Raw genomic sequence first — 19,478 nt, forward strand, 5'->3', positions numbered from 1 at the left:
TAATTGTTTTGTCACATTAAAACACAAAAAATGTGACAATATTCCAACCATAAAAAAGTTAAAAATAAACTCCTTAAAAAAATCATGAAACTTATGGCGTATCTAACACATCATGAAATCTATGACGTATCCAACACTTCATGATCATCTTCATCAAGCATATCTGAATCAGCTTGTGGCAAGGTTGTCTTAACATCTTCATTTTCATCTGCAATTTATATGCGGTTTCAATTAGTTAAATATTAAATAGATTTTGAGTTTGGATTCTCTTTAATTTTAAATTTTAATATTATATTATATTTTTTTAATTATTTTTATTTGGCCCACGAGCCGGCTCTACCAATATTTCTCAAGCTCCACAAATCAGCAGGCTTATTCAGGTTGGGCTAAAAAGCCCTTTTCTTAAATGGGCTCCAAAAATCTTAGCTCAGTCCTATTAAATCTCAGGTTAAGCCAGGCTGGCCCAACAGGCCTAGCCCATATTGACGGCTCTAATACTTAGATTGTTTCGGCGATAAATTGGAAATTTCAAAAAATTGGGTGGAAAATATTTTTATTTTTTAAAAAAAAAGTAACTTAACAACACTTCACTTTAAGAGAAAAGACATAAAGTCACCACTAAAGTTGTCTCGAATTTTCAAAAAGACACTTTAACTTTGTGGTGTCCTATTTCCCCATTGAACAATTTAAGAGTGTTATAAATATCTCACTTTTCACCCAACCTCAATTGCATGAAAATAGATGCAATCACACACCAGTTGTTGTTTGACACGTATTAAATTCTTTTAATTTTTAGTTTCATTTTCATTTTTATTTTTTCCCTCTTTCTTCTTAAATCTTCATAACTCAAATCCTTTGTTCTTTGTTGTAAATCCTCCAAAAGTAGCAACCATTGTCGCCTTCAACGTAGCCTCCATGATGCCTCCCTGTTACAACACTATTTCTGCCACTAAAACATCACTAAAAAAAATCAATTCAACTCTCAAGTTACTAAAGCAAGGTAGTGAGACAAAAAAAATGGAGTTTCATAGTACTCTCTAATCAATTGAGTTCACATTTGTTTTTTCTTTTTAAAAAAATAAAGAGGATAAAAGAAGAAAAAGAAACAAAGAAAAGCAAGAGACAAGAAAAAAAGTGATAAAAATGGATGAAGTAAATGATCTTCTAAGTTGAAGAAGATGAAGAAAAGATAGTTGGATTTTGAATTTGGGTGAAGAAGATAATGGGAAAGATGATGTAAATTAATTAAATAATTAATAATAAAGAAATAAAACAACGCATGGAACTTTAAAACTGGTTAATGGCAGTGAAAAGATTGGGTCACGCGCCTCATGTGCGTGGTAACAACCAAGACGAGGAAATGGGTCAAAATGACCCATTTACAAAGATATTAAATAGTTTTGTGGGGTGATAGGACACTTCCAAAGTTAAGGTATCTTTATGCAAATACAAGACAACTTTAGTGGTGAATTTACGTCTTTTCTCTCACTTTAATAAGCATAAAGTTAAATGTGATATATGTAAGAACACTTCCACTATATATAGCTAGCGTTTGACGATAGATTTCCAAATATTCTTGGCAAATATTATTTGGATGAAAATTTGGGTGAAATTTTACCATGTGTTTGGCCATAGTATTTAGGAAATATATTTCACTTTTTTAGAAAAATATGATTTATACCCATAAGTTTTAAAAACTATCAAAATTAACCATAAATTTGTATTACAAGTCAATTGGATCTTCGTTGCAACAAATAACAAGTAGTTCCATGACACTAGAGCAATGTGGTAGTTTGGAGCGAGTGCAACAAGCATCATTCCATACATCGTAAAGTAGACAAAGCACATGATTTTGTTACCCTGAGCCGATTGTTCATCATTTTCATCAACAACCATATCATCACTTTCATATTCACTAAATATTTCATCACTACTTTGGTGTTTACGTAAAAAATTATGTAATACAACGCAAACAACTACTATAGAGGGTGTTTTTGTAAAAGATAAAAGTTTGGTATAAAATTTCAATTTTGAACAGATCCCAAATAATGAGATTTTTCCCAAATACTAGAAAAAACTAGTATTTGGAAATTTGAGATATTTGCCAAATAATGGCAAATTGTATAGACAAACACTATTTGCCAAATTTTTCCCCAAATATTATTTGGAAAATCTATGGCCAAACGGGCCCTAATAGTATTGGTAAAGCTTGGATAAGATCAAAACATCAATACATATATATAACAATATTTCATTATAATAATTATAAAATTTTCAGATAAATATTATTTTCATTATAACGAATAAAGATTTGACTTTAATAAAATTGATATAGCTATAGCATACCATTTGTTGAGAGAAGAAGCAATTTTGAAATTTTGGGTGTAAAATTGAATTAGGCATGAATTGGAATAAAGTATGAAATATATTGATAGTTATGACGGCAATTTGAAAATTTAAATTGTGGATTGAAAATTGAAATTTTGAATTTTTAGGCGGCAAATTCAATAAAGTGTGAAATATACTTAGATTGTTTCAGCGGTAAATTGGAAATTTCAAAATTTTGGGTGGAAAATATATATATTTAAAAAAAAAAAAAAAAGTCACGTAACAACACTTCACTTTAATAAGCATAAAGTTAAATGAGATATATATAAGAACACTTTCACTATATATAATAGTATTGGTAAAGCTTAATAAGATCAAAACATCAATACATATATATAACAATATTTCATTATAATAATTATAAAAATTTCAGATAAATATTATTATCATTATAACGAATAAAGATTTGACTTTAATAAAATTGCTATAGCTATAGCATACCATTTGTTGAGAGAAGAAGCACTAAGAAGAGTAGGACTGCAGTTGTAGAAAAATTCTTCATATTTTGGTAAGTAGTAGTATATTATTGTGGTTATCAGAAAAATAAAGTGGAAGGTGATGGGATATTTATTTATAGGGACAAAAGAATGATGCTAAGTATGTTTAGGAGTAAGAATTCTTAGATACTTGTTTTATATGACATCCTAATTCATTTATTTATTGAATTCTTCCATCGGTGGATCTTATCTATTGAGTATTTGTGAAAGTTCTCTAAAGTACTAGAAAAGGGCTTTATATGGAATCTAAATTCGATCGAAATTTTAGTAGCTCAGTTGGTTGATCATATGAATTTTTATTTTGTTAGTAAAAATTTAATTCTTCATTTTATAATTTCTTTCTCCTATTTTTTTTTATAACAATCGTTTTCTTATTCAGTGTTCGATTTCCGTATTAGAGTGACTATTTCGGATTCACAACACATATATAGGTTTCATTTGGGAAAGCGCTCCCTACCAAAGATTTTTCCAAATCAACGACTCAAAAACGAGACATTTGGTTAAAAAAAGAGAGTCACATATCCACTTCATCATATCTTTTGGTGGTCTTTCTCATTTCCATTTTTTTCCGCCCCAATTGTTTTATTTTTGTACAAAGAAAAAAAAGTCACACCTTTAATTCCATGGACTTCTCAAAAACTCATGTGTAGGAAATCCATTTTACTTTATTAACCTATGAAAAAAAAATCGTAGTAATTTACAAATTTTTTACCAATTTTGCATCATTTTAACTTACAAATTCATAACCCATAATATATTTAACATATCTCTCATTAAATAGATTATATTGAGAATTGGGAATATAACAAATGTATACATAGTTCTTTTCAAGGTTAACATTGGTTCGATCGATGTATAACACATTACCATAAATGCAAGTCTACCTCTCGCTTTATTGAGCATAAACAAATTTGTCATTCAACTCATAATTTATTTTAGTTACTCAATTCGCAATAATATATTTATACATATTTAATGAATTATTCAATACAAATACATGAGCTAAACATATCTAATACGGTAGCAACAACGCTCCTGACTCAATTTTTTTTTAAAAAAATAAGTGCATTGATTTTTGTACCTCATAACGAGAATCTTGCATTGCAAAATCACTAATTAATATAAAGGAGCTTATTACATACCGTTGAATCTTTTCTAAACATCATTAACTCCTCCTCTTCTTCTTCTTTTGTCAAAAATAATGTTAAATAGTTATACTATTTGAGTCAAAATATTTTTGTGAATAGTTGGCAAAGAATTTTTTTCATCAAATTTATCACCACAATAGTAAAAAAGTTATTAAATTATGTTGAAATTAGATTTTCTTTTTAAAAAAAAAAAATACTTTAAAAGGCCATAAAGTCTATTAATGCAAACATTAGTTATACATGACAAGAAAAAGTGTATCAAACAAGGTACTACTAATACACGCACCTAATGCATGCATACATTATATTTTCTAATATACTCTACAAACGACACCTGAAGCACCTACTTAGACACTGTTGAATCTCTAGGCCTAAAGCCTCTAGTGTAAAATTTAGAATTACAAATTAGGATCATTTTGGCTACATGGTTCGACTCTCGATTAGTGAAAATGACAATTTGAATATACAGAACTATTATTGTGAACTTCATCTCATTTACAAAGCCGCTTCCATCAAATGCTGATGATTCTTTTTGCCAGCTCATGCATATCTCAACCACTTCACCATACCTGTTACTGATGGGAAGTAGCATGCGTAATACTAGATTCTAAGCCATTAGGTGAGCATCACAAAAACTCGGCATTTTACCAACTAACACAATCAGATTGTGAAGCAAGACAAGGAGCACGGCGAGCAACAACTACCAATGAATATAACTACATGAATCATCACTGCTTCATTTAAGCTCAATCCGTATCATCATCGTCATAATAGTTTTTTTTTTACAGGACACACCTAAATTCTTCATGTTCATCCAAGTTCATGATAGCGAGGGATTGGAGTGCCCAGAAAAGTGAACAAGGGTTTTGCTTCAGAGTTCAGAAGGTTTTGAGGTTTGGTTTAATGTGAAATCAAAAATAAGACAACCTTAATCATGATTAAGATGCATACACTTTCTTTATCATATTTTCTTTGATAAGGACCTCATTTTCTCTAATACTATGGTGCAAAGTCAAAAGTGCATAGTTAGTGTGTCAATAATTCAAAAGTGACACAGTAAAGCAACCACCAAAAGGCAGAGTACCTATATATCCCAATTCCCACATATAACATTAGAAAAGTTATATGATCGATCACTTTAGACTTGGAGCAAAATCATAAGTCCAACTATATGTATCCCAATTCCCACATATAACATGTAATAGTACACCCCGTACATATCCTATTTTAAATAACTGGACACATAATTTAAGAAATTAAAGAAAACTTATGACATGTTAATGAAATATTGTATGTCGATGAACATATATTTACGTACCAAGGCGTAAGCACCGGCAGCAACAGCACCAAGTTCACCAATTTTCTGGAGATGGCTATGGTGCTTCACTTTTTTTTCATGATCAACTGGACCACTTTCTTCCTCCTTGTTCTTGTGGTGGAACAAACGGTGATGTTGTTTCTCTTCAGCCATATTATATTGCTTCTCTAAATTAATTGTTGATAAAACGTTGATAGGCAGACAATTAGTGCTTTGATATTTTGTTTTTTTCTAGCTAGTCCATTATTTATAGGCCAATGAATTGTTATGTCCAAAAATATTACGTAGTTGGCATGAAGGATGTGAAAATTCGTCCATGAATTAGGTGGCACACGTTCAATTTAATTTTTTCCAATTCATCAAAATAATATGTTTTTATTTTTTTTACAAAACTAGTATAAACGTATTTCTGATTAACGTTTTAGGATATTTTTATTTTAAAAATTCAACGGACAAAAACTGACGGAGCTGACGACGTTAAATGAATAAAAGTACTCCTGAGTAACGTTTTACACCTAAAACGTTTCTCACGAGTACGTTTATTGAGAATTCAATCACGGGCACTGAATCCAATCTTGCAAATGCAAATGGCCAATTGGTCTTGATGTCCTTTCTCCTGATTCTGAAAACGCAATCCCTACAAATCATGAAATCTCATCTCATACACATTCATGAAATCTCATACCATAAATCTCGACATAAAACTCATCTCATACCATAAATATAGTTACATGAAATCAATAATCGCAGTGAATTCTCCGATGAGTAATAAAACTTGTTGCTTTACAAAAGTCTCCATTTACATTTATGATAACTCTCTGCGACAACTCCAACTGCTCGTCCATGCATGTACAATAAATATTCTACAATAAAGAGAGGTAAAATGGCAACTGAACACAACTGGTCACTCCATTTGCATTTGCAGGATTGAATTCAGTGGCCCGTGATTTGCTTCTCAATAAACGTACTCGTGAATAATGTTTTAGGTGTAAAACATTACTCAGGAGTACGTTTATTCATTTAATATCGTCAGCTCCGTCAGTTTTTGTCCGTTGAATTTTTAAAATAAAAATACCCTAAAACGTTACTCAGAAATACGTTTATACTAGTTTTGTAAAAAAAATTAAAAGCGTATTATTTTGATGAATTGGTTTAAATAATGGCTTAGATTGGTAAAAAATTCATCATCTTGCTATAGAAAATTAAATTTGACTTCTTCTGGAAGTATATTATATTATAAATCAATTAATTACTTATGTGAACGTTAGAAATTTGATGTTTGCGTAATCAAGACACAACTTCCAATGCAAGTGTCTACAATCGTACAATAGTTTAGTAACCCAACCAAGGGTTGGGATCGTCCCAAGAGAGTGGTTTTGAGAATTTATAGAAAAATAAAATTTAGTTCTAACTAGTCATAGCTAAAGTTATTAACGAGTAAAAACATTGTAAATTAAAAGGAGGACACAAAAGTGTCAAATATCAAATTGAGGTTTTGTCACAAGTAAGCTAAAATTAGTAAAATCAGCAAGGAAATCTAAGCAATGAAAGGGGGGGATTCTTGGGATGTGACCGGAATATGGGTTAATCTAAATTATTGGGTACATGCTTTCAATAGAAAATTTATAGAGTAATAGTGACTAGGCTAAGCTTTATGTGGAAATAAGTTCTCTCTCGATCAACTTACCCCGTATCAAATGGGTTCCTCTCGGACACCTACTTGTTGCATAAAGACCAGCCTACGTCTTACCCCCACTCACTCTCTCGAGCTGAGTGTTAGGAGATGTGACTAGGGCTCACCCTCTCGGGCTGAACCTCATGTCGACCCACTCCTTAGGCCATCAATCTAGTAGTCTTGGTTTCGCGACCTCTCTCTCGAGAAAGTCGAAAACACATAAATAAACTTGTATTTGCAACTACAAATTTGTTAGATTCATCCACAACTACTAGACGAAATCACCGTTAAACTACATCTAATCTATCAGCAAGCAAGACCCAACAACTATTTAACCCATATTCGCTAAATCACACCCCAAAAATTTGGGTTTTTAGCCACACATCAAGAGATAGAAATTATACCTAAATGAGCTTGCATTCAAATGGGTATGGAGATTTAAGTCTTGTTACAGGCCAAGAATGAAAAATCCAAGAGACCCAACTCCAAATCTAGAAGATGAAACCCTCTTCTTCTTCAAGTCTCCAAAACCCTCTCAAACTTAGAGCAAAAATATCAAAAAGTACTATTCTATATGAAAATTATAACAACTGTTCGACTCTTAAAATAAAATTCTAACTAGTATTTATAGTTATTACAGATTTGTGCTGCAGCGGATCATTTGGCGTCATTAGTCGGATCGCCGATCAACTCGGCGATTTTCCCTTTGGTGTAGTTCGTCGCCATGTTGCACCAACCTTCAGCATCGTCATGCTCTGTGTCATTGGGCGACATAGTATTGCTTCGCCAAACTATTCGGCGATACGCCGACTGCTTCTTTCATCGCCTTTTTTATCCTTCTCCCTCAGGGCTTCGCATACTGGAACAAAGGACGAAGTAAAACCCTTCGGCGACTCGCCAAGTGGACTCGATGATGCTCAGGCTTCAGCTTCTTCGTTCTTTTCAGCCTTTTTGTTCATTTTTGCGCCTAAGTGTCCATGCTTCCACTAAAACTTCAAATATATGAAACTTAAGTGTTTTTATCAGATATTGAGATAAAATAAGCATTTGAGGGCACAATTTATATTAAAATATATCCCTAGATGAGTCTAATTTGTGGACTCATCAACACCCCCAACTTAAATGTTTGCTTGTCCTCAAGCAAACTCAAGTTCAACTACTCAAGATGCCCATTTTACGCGGTATGAATTCGAATTAGCCAAGACGTCATTATAAATATTGGACAAATGAATAATAGTAATAATATATTTAATGTAATCCAACAAAATAAAATTTGGAGAGAATAGAATATATGCAGATTAATTATACACGTACTTCAGAGATAAAGATGTTGATATGATAGACCTTGACTCAATAAATAACAACAAATAGTAATGAAAGTATAAGAATCAATAGATAATAACAAAACAACAAATGTTAAGAAAAACAGTACCGTAATAAAACAATACACCAATCGAAATATAAGAAATAACACTCAAGAAGCAAGTTAATCCATAGACAAAGTATTACATGGTGAGATTAACATAGAAACACCAAATCAAACACTCTGGATAGAAATTAAAATTGGATACAAAACACATAGTAGTATCTTTTATTTATATTAGACAAACATGGAGTCCATAGGATAGTTAAATTTAATTAGTAGTGGTGATGGTGGTGTCCTCCCTCAGCTTCCTTTTTCTCTTTCTTGGCATCTTTTTTCTGATGATGTTCATGGAATGCAAATCCACCAGCACCAACTGCAGCTACTGCTGCTATGTCTTCCTCTATCTTGTGTTTGTGTGCATTCTCTGGGTTCTTCTTTGCCTTGTGCTTCTCATGCTATATATATATTTATTCAACCACAAACAGAGTAAGAAATTAAAGAAGACTTGTAACATATGTACGTGTATAAAAAAAATATCATAGTATATATATCGACTATAGACTATATGTTATTACTTACGTACCAAGGCGAAAGCACCAGCAGCAACAGCACCAAGTTCACCAATCTACTCGAGATGGCTGTGGTGCTTCACTTCTTTTTCATAATCAACTGGTCCACCCTCATCTTCCTTGTTCCTGTGGTGGAACAAATGGTGATGCTGTTTCTCTTCAGCCATATTATATTGCTTCTCAAAATTAATTGTTGCTAAAACGTCAATAGATAATTTGTGCTTTGATATTTTGTTTTCTAATCCATTATTTATAGCTGGTTAATTATATAGATAATGTCCAGAAATATTAGCTAGCGTGAGTGATGAGAAAATGTTGTGAAAGGGATTTCTATATATTAGGTGGAGCCTTCAATTATGATATTTTTATATAGTATAGTTTGATTTCATCTGGATGTATATATTATTAATTAATTACTTACTTGTGTGAGCTAGCGTTAGAAATTTCAATCAATTATTTATAGTTTATTTCGAACTAAGTGAGGTTTTGACTGGTGGATGTTATAACTGTGAAATCTTAGTTTGAAAATTTCCTTGCGTTTACCTAAATCAGAAAACGGATAACATGTGGTTCGGCATTTCATTTTCAAACTTTTTTTTTTTTTGTGTACGTGTAGAAGAAGAGCTGGAATTTAGAAAGAAAAAAAATAAGGGAAAAAAGGAAATAAAAAAGTGCATTTTCTAATGACTAACGTCTAACATATATGACAAAAGAGAAAATTTAAGAAAAACTAAGGAAACATAGCATACTTTTAAAAAATTGTCTAACATAGTTATACAGTAGGATTTTATAGCAATTTTTTCCTCTCTATCCCTCTCTACAATTAATATTTTGACATGACATACGTCTTCTTTAATCAAAATTAATACTTAGACCTAACCCAACATACCCTACATAGACGTGAGTTCTTGACTTTACTTGCTTCATGCTTAAGCATTGGGGATTTGCTTTCTTCACTAAACCACTACTAAAAATAGAATTAAAATTTGTGATCACACTCATCACTTATTTATCTAGCAGGGACTAATCTTCTCATCTAATTAAAGATTAAAAATTCCACTTAACCTTTTGAATGACACAATGAACCCCTGGCATCTTAAATCAATGGCCAAAAATGAATTGTGTCATTGCATTAATTCCAGTCCAAAATGTACTAGTACGCAAAGCTAAGTAACATGGACTGCCCAGAAAATGAGTTTAGCTTTCATTCTATTTATCATGTAGCCAACAACTTTAAAGACTATTAGACACACAATTGGGATTTGTATGCAACCATAATGGCTTAACCATTCAGAGTACCTTTGACACTTAAAAGACTTTCAACTTTAGACATCAGTTGCGAATTAGGACCAAAACATACAGTTGACAAAAATGCTCCATAGATTAAGCAGTGAATACCAAGCAGGAACAATTTTACCCGTATCTCATTGTGATTATCTTCTGCTTCCAATCCAGAACCTGTTTTCTCTGATGCATTAGGACTTGTAGCATGAGTTGCCATCCTACTACCAAGCCATCTAAAGTTAATGGGATCCTCAACTACTTTCAAGTAACCATCTTCCTCTATGAGAAAACCCCAGATTTTTGGTGTTATATCGGTAACACAACTCAAAAATTGGTTAGTTACGTCAGCGAATTCTGCATTTTCATCATGAAAATCTGTAAATTTATCTCTAAACCTATCAAGCAATGTGCACTTGCCACAAATTTGACATGACGAAAATGAAAAATCTTCAATGTGCCATCCCCTTGAAAATAAGTTCCATGCGGAACGTCTGACAAAACTTAGTAAAGTCTCACCAGCAGTCATCCAAAAATTTGATACAGGCACAATGAGAGAAGACTCGGATTCTAATAAATGCTGAGTGGCACCTGCAAGCAACAAGGAATATGCTGCACTCTTTCTACTCATATTAAAAGCTTTGGTTTGATGTTCATCACCTTCGGGGTCTAGGGCCAGCAGTTCACCTACAGAGACTTTATATGCAGACGCAAGTGTCATGTAGGCATGCAAAGAGACATGGTGAAGAGGATGTAATCTGAAGAGTTGATGTAATTTTTCTCCGTCAGGCTTTAGAAGAATGTTAACATGATCTTGAGTAAGCAGGATCTCGAGTTTTTCACAACAATTCTTGGGGTTATTAAATGACAGGAAGTCATCTATAGCATCATTCAAGCAATCAATCAGCTTCTCCATTACATGGTCCTCATAAAAGTTGTCACCAGAAGCCATATTTGAACAATCGAGATTTAAAATTAAGATCTCCTACACAAGAAAATTCACAAAAGATGTTAATGATCCAAAAGGCTTAGATACGCCATAATTATTAGGAGAAAAACAAGAAGAACAATGATCTTCAACTTAGCTTGATTAGTTTGAACTTCAAAGCAGAACTTGGGATAAAAGAAAAAAAACTCCCAAAAAAATAAAAGGAAGAAACGAACAATATGATGGAAAATTACAAGAGAAAATATATAAACTAGACTACTTAGCAGATTGTTAAACACCAGCCCGGAAGTTTTTGGGCTATTTTTAATTTTCTTATTGCTATTGATGATAAACATGATGTTTCATTAACATAGAAAAGGCATATGACAAAGTTCCGAGGGAGGTTCTATGGAGATGCTTGGAGGCTAGAGGTGTTCCTGTGGCATACTCTAGGTCGATTAAGGACATATACAATAGAGCCAAGACCCGAGTAAGGACAGTGGGAGGAGATTCGGAGCACTTCTAGTTGTGATGGGGTTGCACCAGAAATCACCTCTTAGTCCGTTCTTTTTGCCTTGGTGAGCACTTACCAAGTTTTAACACCTTAGTTTCTTTGAAACAACATTTATAGTCACATCTCATCTGCATGATCATCAAACTTTCATACGTGTCTATCAACTGTGGGCTAATTCTTTTACTGTCTAAGTGCATTCTGAATGCAATCACAATTTGATGTCAGATCAAATTTAAGGAAATTAAAACACAAATATGCTGAAACAACAATGGCAGCAAAGTATTCATCAAAAAAAAAAAAAACAATGGAAGCAAAATCAAAGTAATGAATGAAGGAACTCTCCAAATTACAACTATTTAGTTGTCAATTACATAAAAAATAGATCATAATAAAAGAAAAATGCTCCAATTACTAGATTACCCACTACAACTCGAATTAACAGGAATATGCTGCAATTACCAAACATAAATTTATAAGGTATGGAAAATCAAAGAGGTGAAACTGGAATCATTTTAAGTAGGAGCTTACAGTTGAACGAAAATGATGGTTTTACGATTACGGTTCGACAATACATCACCTATGCATACCCTTCTAACCACTGTTCTCAAACCATATGATTTTACCTGCAGACAATGATCCATATAAGTCGTAGGCAGTGCTCTACATCGTTTACAGCAGCAACTGAACCTGTACTTCGACCACAACTCTGATTGCCTCATTACCTGGAAGACAACTNCAACTCGAATTAACAGGAATATGCTGAAATTACCAAACATAAATTTATAAGGTATGGAAAATCAAAGAGGTGAAACTGGAAACATTTTAAGTAGGAGCTTACAGTGAACGAAAATGATGGTTTTACGATTACGGTTTGACAATACATCACCTATGCATACCCTTCTAACCACTGTTCTCAAACCATATGATTTTACCTGCAGACAATGATCCATATAAGTTGTAGGCATTGCTCTACATCGTTTACAGCAGCAACTGAACCTGTACTTCGACCACAACTCTGATTGCCTCATTACCTGGAAGACAACTAAAGTCACTATTAAAACTGTTTTTTTCTTTTGAAAGTTGACATGGTTAACGTAGGACATCATTAAAAATAACTTGTAGAAGTTAGCTGTCATCATCCCTATATACTGGATTTGAAAATGAAGAACAATTTTGGTAAACAATCTAAGCAACAACTCAAATAAATCTAATTGATAATGTTACAGTGATATTATCCATAGCCTAAACAAGCATTGGAACCAGCATTTTGTTCTGTCATAGAAAAAGTATCTAAACTGGCACTTGATTCATAGTTCATACCTGAGTTCAGAAGGTTCTCCATCAAGAAACATTTGATAAGAAACACAACAACAACAACATACCCAGTGAAATTCCACAAAGTGGGGTCAGGGGAGGGTAGAGTGTACGCAGACCTTACCGCTACCTCGTGGAGGTAGAGAGCCTGTTTCCGAAAGACCCTCAGCTCAAGTGCATCAAACCAAGTAAAAGAAGATGAAAACAATGGAGAAAGCATAGTGGTTAATAAGAAAAGCAGTGTTAAGTATACAAGAGAGAATCAGAAACAACAACAAAATAATGTGATAATCGAAATACAATAAACATCATACGACAAGAACTACAAGGGTACAACTAGTCCTATGACAGGCACTAAACCTATGCAAGGAAAGACGACACCCTCCCCTACTAGCCTTCTACCCTAATATGCGACATCCACTCTTTCCTATCTATAGTGATGTCCCCGGTAATATGAAGTTGCACTGTGTCCTTCAAAAGATTGAGAACAAGTGTACCTGAGGCTGTAACAAGTCAGTGTATGTAATCAACACTTCTTCACTTTTGTTGATGCCCTTTATACTTCTAAGGATAATCTTCGGACCACATGTTTCACTTCCACCTATAGCCAAACAAAGAATCGAAAAAGCAGAAACTAAATCACATTTGCTTTCTATCAAGATTATCAAAAAGATAATAACTTTGGAAATTAAATGCAGTAGAACATTACCAATCACTGACATGGATTTCTGAAGTTCAGGATTACTACTAATTGATTCACTTTCAATGCCAGCAGCACCAGTCTCTGTAGCTGCTGGACATATCCTACACTTCGATATTCCTCCAGAATCTGATGCTGTACAAAACCTGTAAGAAGCATTAGGAGAGCAGCTATGATTGACCCATGAAAACGGTACATCATAAACACCCACCCCTAAACTTCTCCCATCCTTATCATGCACTTCCACTGCATTAGTCAGCACTAAGCAGAGCACGGCAGCTTCCACAGTATACTCTTCATACAATAACTCCCTGTTGGTATCCAAACCTAAACGCATTCTTCTTGAAGCAGCCAAAGCCTTTGCCCCATGACGAATTCTTCCAGAAAGATCATCATCATCATTATCATTGCAGTGTTCTTCCAAGAACATTACTTTCCTGAAATTCGTCACCAACCCACCGATTCTTTCCAAATTTAATAAAGACCCATTTGATTCTTGGATGAGATTCAGTGTTTGGAAGCGGTGGAGGAGGCGGAGGGAGAGACGAAGGTCGGAGGAGGTAGGGAAATTGGTGTAAAGGGGTTGAGGAAAGAGGTGAAAGAAGTGGAATTCTGAAGAGGAGAAGTGAATAGGGGAGTCGAGAGAAGAGCATTGAAGGGAACAGTAGCGAATGAAGTGATTTGGGTTGGGATTTTTAGGGGAGAAGAAGGGAGGATAGTGAAGGGAAGGAGGAGGAGGAGGGAGAGGAGAAAAGCAAGAAGAGCAGTGAGAGAGGAGTGTAGAATGGTGGAGGCAAAGAGAAAGCGGTGGGATTGGAGGAGTGAGGTCTTGGCCTATTGGAATGGCTTCTTTTGCTCTCATCTCCATTTTTCACCTGCTATTTCTTTTCCTTTCTGTGGGTGTTGAATGGTAAAAGGGTAAATGAGCAAATATACTTTCCAGCTCCGGAAATCTTAGTAGTTAAAGTGATTGATTATCTGAACTTTAAGATTTTAGTGAGAGTTCGAATTCTTAAATCACCATTTGTTTTCAGACATTTTCATATTGGTTTGGTTTTCAGAAAGAAAAGTCTGCTACTTAATTCAGATGCCATCATTATTAGTCTTTTGGTTTCTAAAAACTCTTCCAAATGAAGCAAGTAAATACAATGCAAATGCTTATATCTGGTGAATGATTAATACATTGAACATCAGTTGANTGCCATCATTATTAGTCTGTTGGTTTCTAAAAACTCTTCCAAATGAAGCAAGTAATGCTTATATCTGGTGAATGATTAATACATTGAACATCAGTTGATCAAAGTTTGCCATTCTGTGAAAAAATAAAGTTTAATCATATTTTAAGGGAGAAAAAAATACAGCAGTTAGGCCAAATTGATTAACCATTGTACACCTGTATCTAATCAATTTTCTTTGCAAATACATGGAGTGAGAAACTGAAGGCTTCCACAGAACACCATCTTTGAAATTTAAACACAAATAACTTCAAAAGGATGATCCGAGCACTAGAAAGGCAGCACGCCAAGACTACTGCTTTACTTCCAGTGCAGATTCTATGCGTTGCATCAATTGAGGAGCATTGAGTGCGCCCTCCTGAAACAAGACATTAAAACAGTTACTTATACAAGATACACTCGAGCTAAATACTAAATCAAATAGAAAAATTTCAACAAAAAGAAAATCCACCAAACCCTCAAGTTCAGGGGCAGAGCTAGGACAAAAAGTTACACTGTTTATATTATTTTTTATGTATATTAGTAGATGTTGGACCCCCTTTGATTTTTTCATGTGTTCACTTTTTCACTACTCAGGTCTTGTTGCTGATGTGCTTGACTTGCAATTTTCTCACTCATATATCCAGTATAGTCCCTCAAAGTGAGGTCTGGGGAGGATGCAGACCTTACCTTTACCTCAAGAGTAGAAATTGAACCGACTAGCATTTTTCTCGCTCAAATAAAATCTTAAAAGCTATATACACTTTCAAAGGTCCCCACCCAGTGCAGTTTTTTGTTTCTTGATTGTTTTCAATCAGCTATTTGATCATTTCTTTTTTCTACTTCTTTTGGCTTTGGGTGTACGAGTGCAAGAGGGAAAGAGGCATAATATGCTCAAAACTCACAAGTAATAATAACTTGAGTCAGAAAGAGGAAATTTATCTACTTGGTAACTTTAAAAGCTTTTCCCTACTAGTTACTCTACCAAAATCATTCAAAAAGATGTTCTGGTAGCTTTGACATGAATACTATCGAAAAACCAACATGAAAACAAGTAAAATAATAAGGTCCATTCCACTTACAAAGCGATCACAAACGTCTCCATCCTTGAACAATATGAAGGTTGGCAGTGCCTGTATTTTGTACTTATCTGCGAGGGCTGGGTACTTCTCTGTATCAATTTTCACTACTTGAATTTTATCTTTCATTGATTCACCAACTTCGTTTAGAATAGGAACCATGAACTGGCAAGGACCACACCTGCAATCCAGATTTTAGATTAATTCTTACATGATTTGGATGTGCATCGTATTATTGAGAAATGCAAGTAATATGGAAAATCCTCTCATTATTATGTCAATAGAAACAGTAGTGACTTCACAGAACTTAAGATTGAGACAAATAGCTATATCCACTTAGCAATACTGTAAGCATTCATGTTCTTTTACTTTTGATGCAAAGAAAGGTTGAAGGCTGCCAAGGAGAGTTCAGCGTACCAGGTAGCATAGAAGTCAACCAATAATGGTTTCTCAGAGTTCTCCAACAGATCTTCAAAGGAAGAAAATGTTTGCTTCTTTGCTTCAACCTAATTATACAGATATAATTCAATCAATCTAAGCAATTACCATCATATTTTTTAACAGCAAAAACATAAAATGCAATAGTTTCAAAGAGTACATAACGGGCAAAGGTCAGCAGATTTGAGATAATGATGTCAGTGAGGGATAAAATCAAAAATTGATTTAATCAAGATAATGCAATTCAGCAGCTCGGGCTGATTACATTCCTAAACAAATAGACATCTAGTTGTAACAGAAAATGAAGCATTCAACAAGAAGGCACTGAATAAATAGAAACACAGAAGTCTGCAGTCCTCCAAGAGCATATTGTTAATGACGAACGACGACCTTGCATCAGATTATAGCAAGTGAATAAAAAATTTATATTTTGTTCTCTGACAGTTTACATCTACTGTAATTTGTTATTTACTTGGTCAGATAGTATTCTCTCTTAACATTTGTATGAAACAAAAGAGTGGCTCACTTCTCTCACTTTCCACACAAATAAGTATACTAATTTGTATCCAACAAAAAAGAAAATAGTTCATTTCACCCTTTCCTGATCTATACAACATCTATTTTGGCGGATCCTAAAATATCTGACACACTTCTACAAATATACAGTGAATCTGATTCTACTTTCATTTCTTTCGAAAATTCAAAGTTCACCTTTAGAAAACGGTGTAATTAATATTTTCCCCTTTGCACTAGCTTATCAATTAGTTATTTCTTCCTTATACTTAACAAGACAATGATATTTTGAGGACTTGTCAATAAGCAGAAGTGACGATTATACTCATTTCAGTGTTCCAAGCCAGTGTAACGCCCATCACCTAAACATATCAAGTTACGAGGATATGCAGACATAAAGCACACTTTCAATGCCCGTGAAGCGTGGGGGGATTATGGCCCAAATTAACAGACTCCTACCAGATGTCAGGTTCATTGAGAATTTAATAGAGAGAGCTACCGTGAGCTATAACATTTGATGATACAGAAAATGACTTGGTTTTCATGTCATTCAGGCTTAAGCATATACAAAACTTCACATGAGAGAATTTTTTTATTATGCCATGTTTAGTCTATCTACTCTTAAATAACAGAAGCCTGAGCTGAATAATGAAATAGACGGAGGAATGTCTGCAATATCTGCCCTTATTTGCTAATACTGCAGGGATCCTCACAGATTGTACACAAATTCAAGTAAAAAATAATCTTGATTTCTTAATCTAATAGTTTGATATTAAGTGCAAATAAGAACTCAAAGAGAAGAATAAACAACAGATCACATCTATACTAAAACTATTACAATTTCACCCTCTTCTGTTCTTCACCAACATAAAACTCTTCCACCTCCACCCCCAATCGAAAAACAAAGAAAGACAGAGTCCAACCAGAGAAACAATAAATGAAACAGCAAAAAGACAAACGACAGATATGTTTAGTACCTCAAGGCCTCGACTCCATATACAAACTGATAGTTACATTTAACATTTACTAGCCATTAAAAACAGAAATGTAGCATATAAAACCCCCAATACAGATGCCAGTGAAGCAATTTTTTTGTCAAATGAAAGGGTAATTCACAACAAGCACAAAGTAAATCCATCTTAATACTCAAAATTCTAAGAAATCAAACTCTACAAGCCTGAAAAAATCTGTCCACACGATAAAATCAAAGAAAATTTACATACAACATTAAACAAAAATAATTTAAGAAGCCAAAAAGAAAACACCCTTTTCGAATATGAGCTAAAAGAAATGAAATACCAGAGGAACAAGACGTGAAGACCCTTTCTTTGACTTCAACCCGTAGTTCCCAATTTGAACACGACGAAGCTCTCTGGGAAATTGCAAAGAAGCCAAGTACGAAAACTTGGTAGAAGAACAGCAATCCGCCGATGGAGCAGCCAAAGCTCCGGCTCCGGCAGCAGCTATAGAAAATGCCATTTTTGGAAGGAAAAAAACGCGAGAAAGTTGAAAGATTATGCGTTTGAGGGAGTGTGAAGAAGATTGAAGAAATAAGAAAAAAGTTTGGATTAGGTGCGGTGGGTTGTACAGTAAGGCAACTAATTTGGTTTAATAAATAATAATCGTACCTTTGAAGTTTTGTTTATGACTTCTAATTGCAAAAGTATCTCTTGCACGGCTTCTTTGCTTTTGTTACACGCTACTTTAATCCATTATTAGTGACAATACTCCCTTGGATACAATTGTTGTTCATACGTCGAGTTAAACTGAATTTGGACGGATTAAAATAGCTAATAGTAATAAATTGACAAGCTTTGATTCATAATTAAACAATGAGTCATAATCTAATCCAATCAACTCTTACCAAGTTTTAGTTTCTTTGTTTGTTTTCTTACAATTTGTTTAATTACCTAGTAAATCTATTTTTTTTTTCTTTATTATGATTATTTATGATATATCAAACGTTTTGTTTTTTAAAAAAGTATTATGATAAAAAAAATCATGGATAAATTTGGATTACATATGGAACCACCTAAATTTTCAAATGAATGAGTCATTAACCCGTTCAAATTTGAAGGAATTAAGTGTTAAATATTTGGGAAAATTTTCAAAACGATAATATTTTAGCATTTAATAGGACCCTTTAGCCACACTTTCAATATTTATTAAGGGGTCGTTTGGTGTGAGGGATAATACCAAATAGTCCCGGGATTAAATTATAGTACCGCTTATTTTGTTGTTTGGTTGGCAAGTTTGGGATAACTTATCCCGGGATTAATAATTAATACCGGGATAAGTTATCCCTCTCTTGGGGTGGTATAGTAATCCCGGGATAACTTATCCCGGGATAAAATAGGTAAATGACAAAAATGTCTCTTTCAACCCTTTTGTTATATCACTTTTTACATTAATGAAGGGCATTTTTGTAAACAAATAAATTGTTCTTAAAATTTATTATTTTGAATACAACAAACCAAACACTCAATAAAAAATAATCCCAACACAACTTATCCCATCATAACTAATCCCAACATAA

At 33.7% G+C, this 19,478-nt stretch overlaps 3 protein-coding genes and 1 pseudogene across 4 annotated transcripts in view; all 4 read right to left on the reverse strand.

The window, feature by feature from the left end:
- LOC125854427 (abscisic stress-ripening protein 3) overlaps positions 1–5,566 on the reverse strand; it is a 47,894-nt gene extending 42,328 nt beyond the window's left edge. The window contains exon 1 of the mRNA XM_049533972.1: positions 5,511–5,566. The gene's annotated coding sequence lies outside the window, so the exon portion shown is untranslated. The remainder of the gene's footprint in view (positions 1–5,510) is intronic.
- The window catches only part of LOC125854426 (thioredoxin Y1, chloroplastic-like), a 49,116-nt gene extending 30,643 nt beyond the window's left edge, over positions 1–18,473 (reverse strand). The window contains exons 1-4 of the mRNA XM_049533970.1: positions 18,242–18,473; positions 16,409–16,497; positions 15,995–16,172; positions 15,205–15,291 (exon numbers count right to left, since the gene is read on the reverse strand). Of these exons, the coding sequence (XP_049389927.1) occupies positions 15,226–15,291; positions 15,995–16,172; positions 16,409–16,497; positions 18,242–18,421 (513 nt within the window). The 5' untranslated portion in view covers positions 18,422–18,473 and the 3' untranslated portion in view covers positions 15,205–15,225. The remainder of the gene's footprint in view (positions 1–15,204; positions 15,292–15,994; positions 16,173–16,408; positions 16,498–18,241) is intronic.
- On the reverse strand, positions 8,501–9,184 carry LOC125854429 (abscisic stress-ripening protein 2-like; annotated as a pseudogene).
- LOC125854425 (protein SET DOMAIN GROUP 41-like) lies at positions 9,823–14,655 on the reverse strand. 2 transcript variants are annotated; one of them, XM_049533968.1, is made up of 4 exons: positions 13,708–14,655; positions 13,496–13,599; positions 12,617–12,715; positions 9,823–11,227 (listed from the first exon to the last, which is right to left on the reverse strand). In XM_049533968.1, exons 1-4 carry the CDS (start codon positions 14,564–14,566, stop codon positions 10,244–10,246), a joined length of 2,046 nt encoding a protein of 681 aa, XP_049389925.1. In that variant the 5' UTR covers positions 14,567–14,655; the 3' UTR covers positions 9,823–10,243. The 2 variants fall into 2 exon arrangements, with proteins under 2 accessions (XP_049389925.1, XP_049389926.1); XM_049533969.1 differs by lacking the exon at positions 12,617–12,715 and adding an exon at positions 12,308–12,406 and having other exon boundaries at positions 9,824–11,227.
- Positions 18,474–19,478: the final 1,005 nt, after the last annotated feature.

The sequence above is a fragment of the Solanum stenotomum genome, chromosome 2 (genome assembly GCF_019186545.1).
Source record: "Solanum stenotomum isolate F172 chromosome 2, ASM1918654v1, whole genome shotgun sequence".
Classification (NCBI taxonomy): Eukaryota; Viridiplantae; Streptophyta; class Magnoliopsida; order Solanales; family Solanaceae; genus Solanum; species Solanum stenotomum.

What these genes read in the sequence shown, in the direction of transcription:
- LOC125854425 (XM_049533968.1), bottom strand. Translation starts at nt 14,566, where the DNA reads ATGGAGATGAGAGCAAAAGAAGCCATTCCAATAGGCCAAGACCTCACT. An exon ending in CTGACTTGTTACAGCCTCAG is followed by an intron (nt 12,716 to 13,495) that starts GTACACTTGTTC and finishes GTTGTCTTCCAG; the next exon opens with GTAATGAGGCAATCAGAGTT. An exon ending in ATATGGATCATTGTCTGCAG is followed by an intron (nt 11,228 to 12,616) that starts GTAAAATCATAT and finishes TTTCTTGTGTAG; the next exon opens with GAGATCTTAATTTTAAATCT.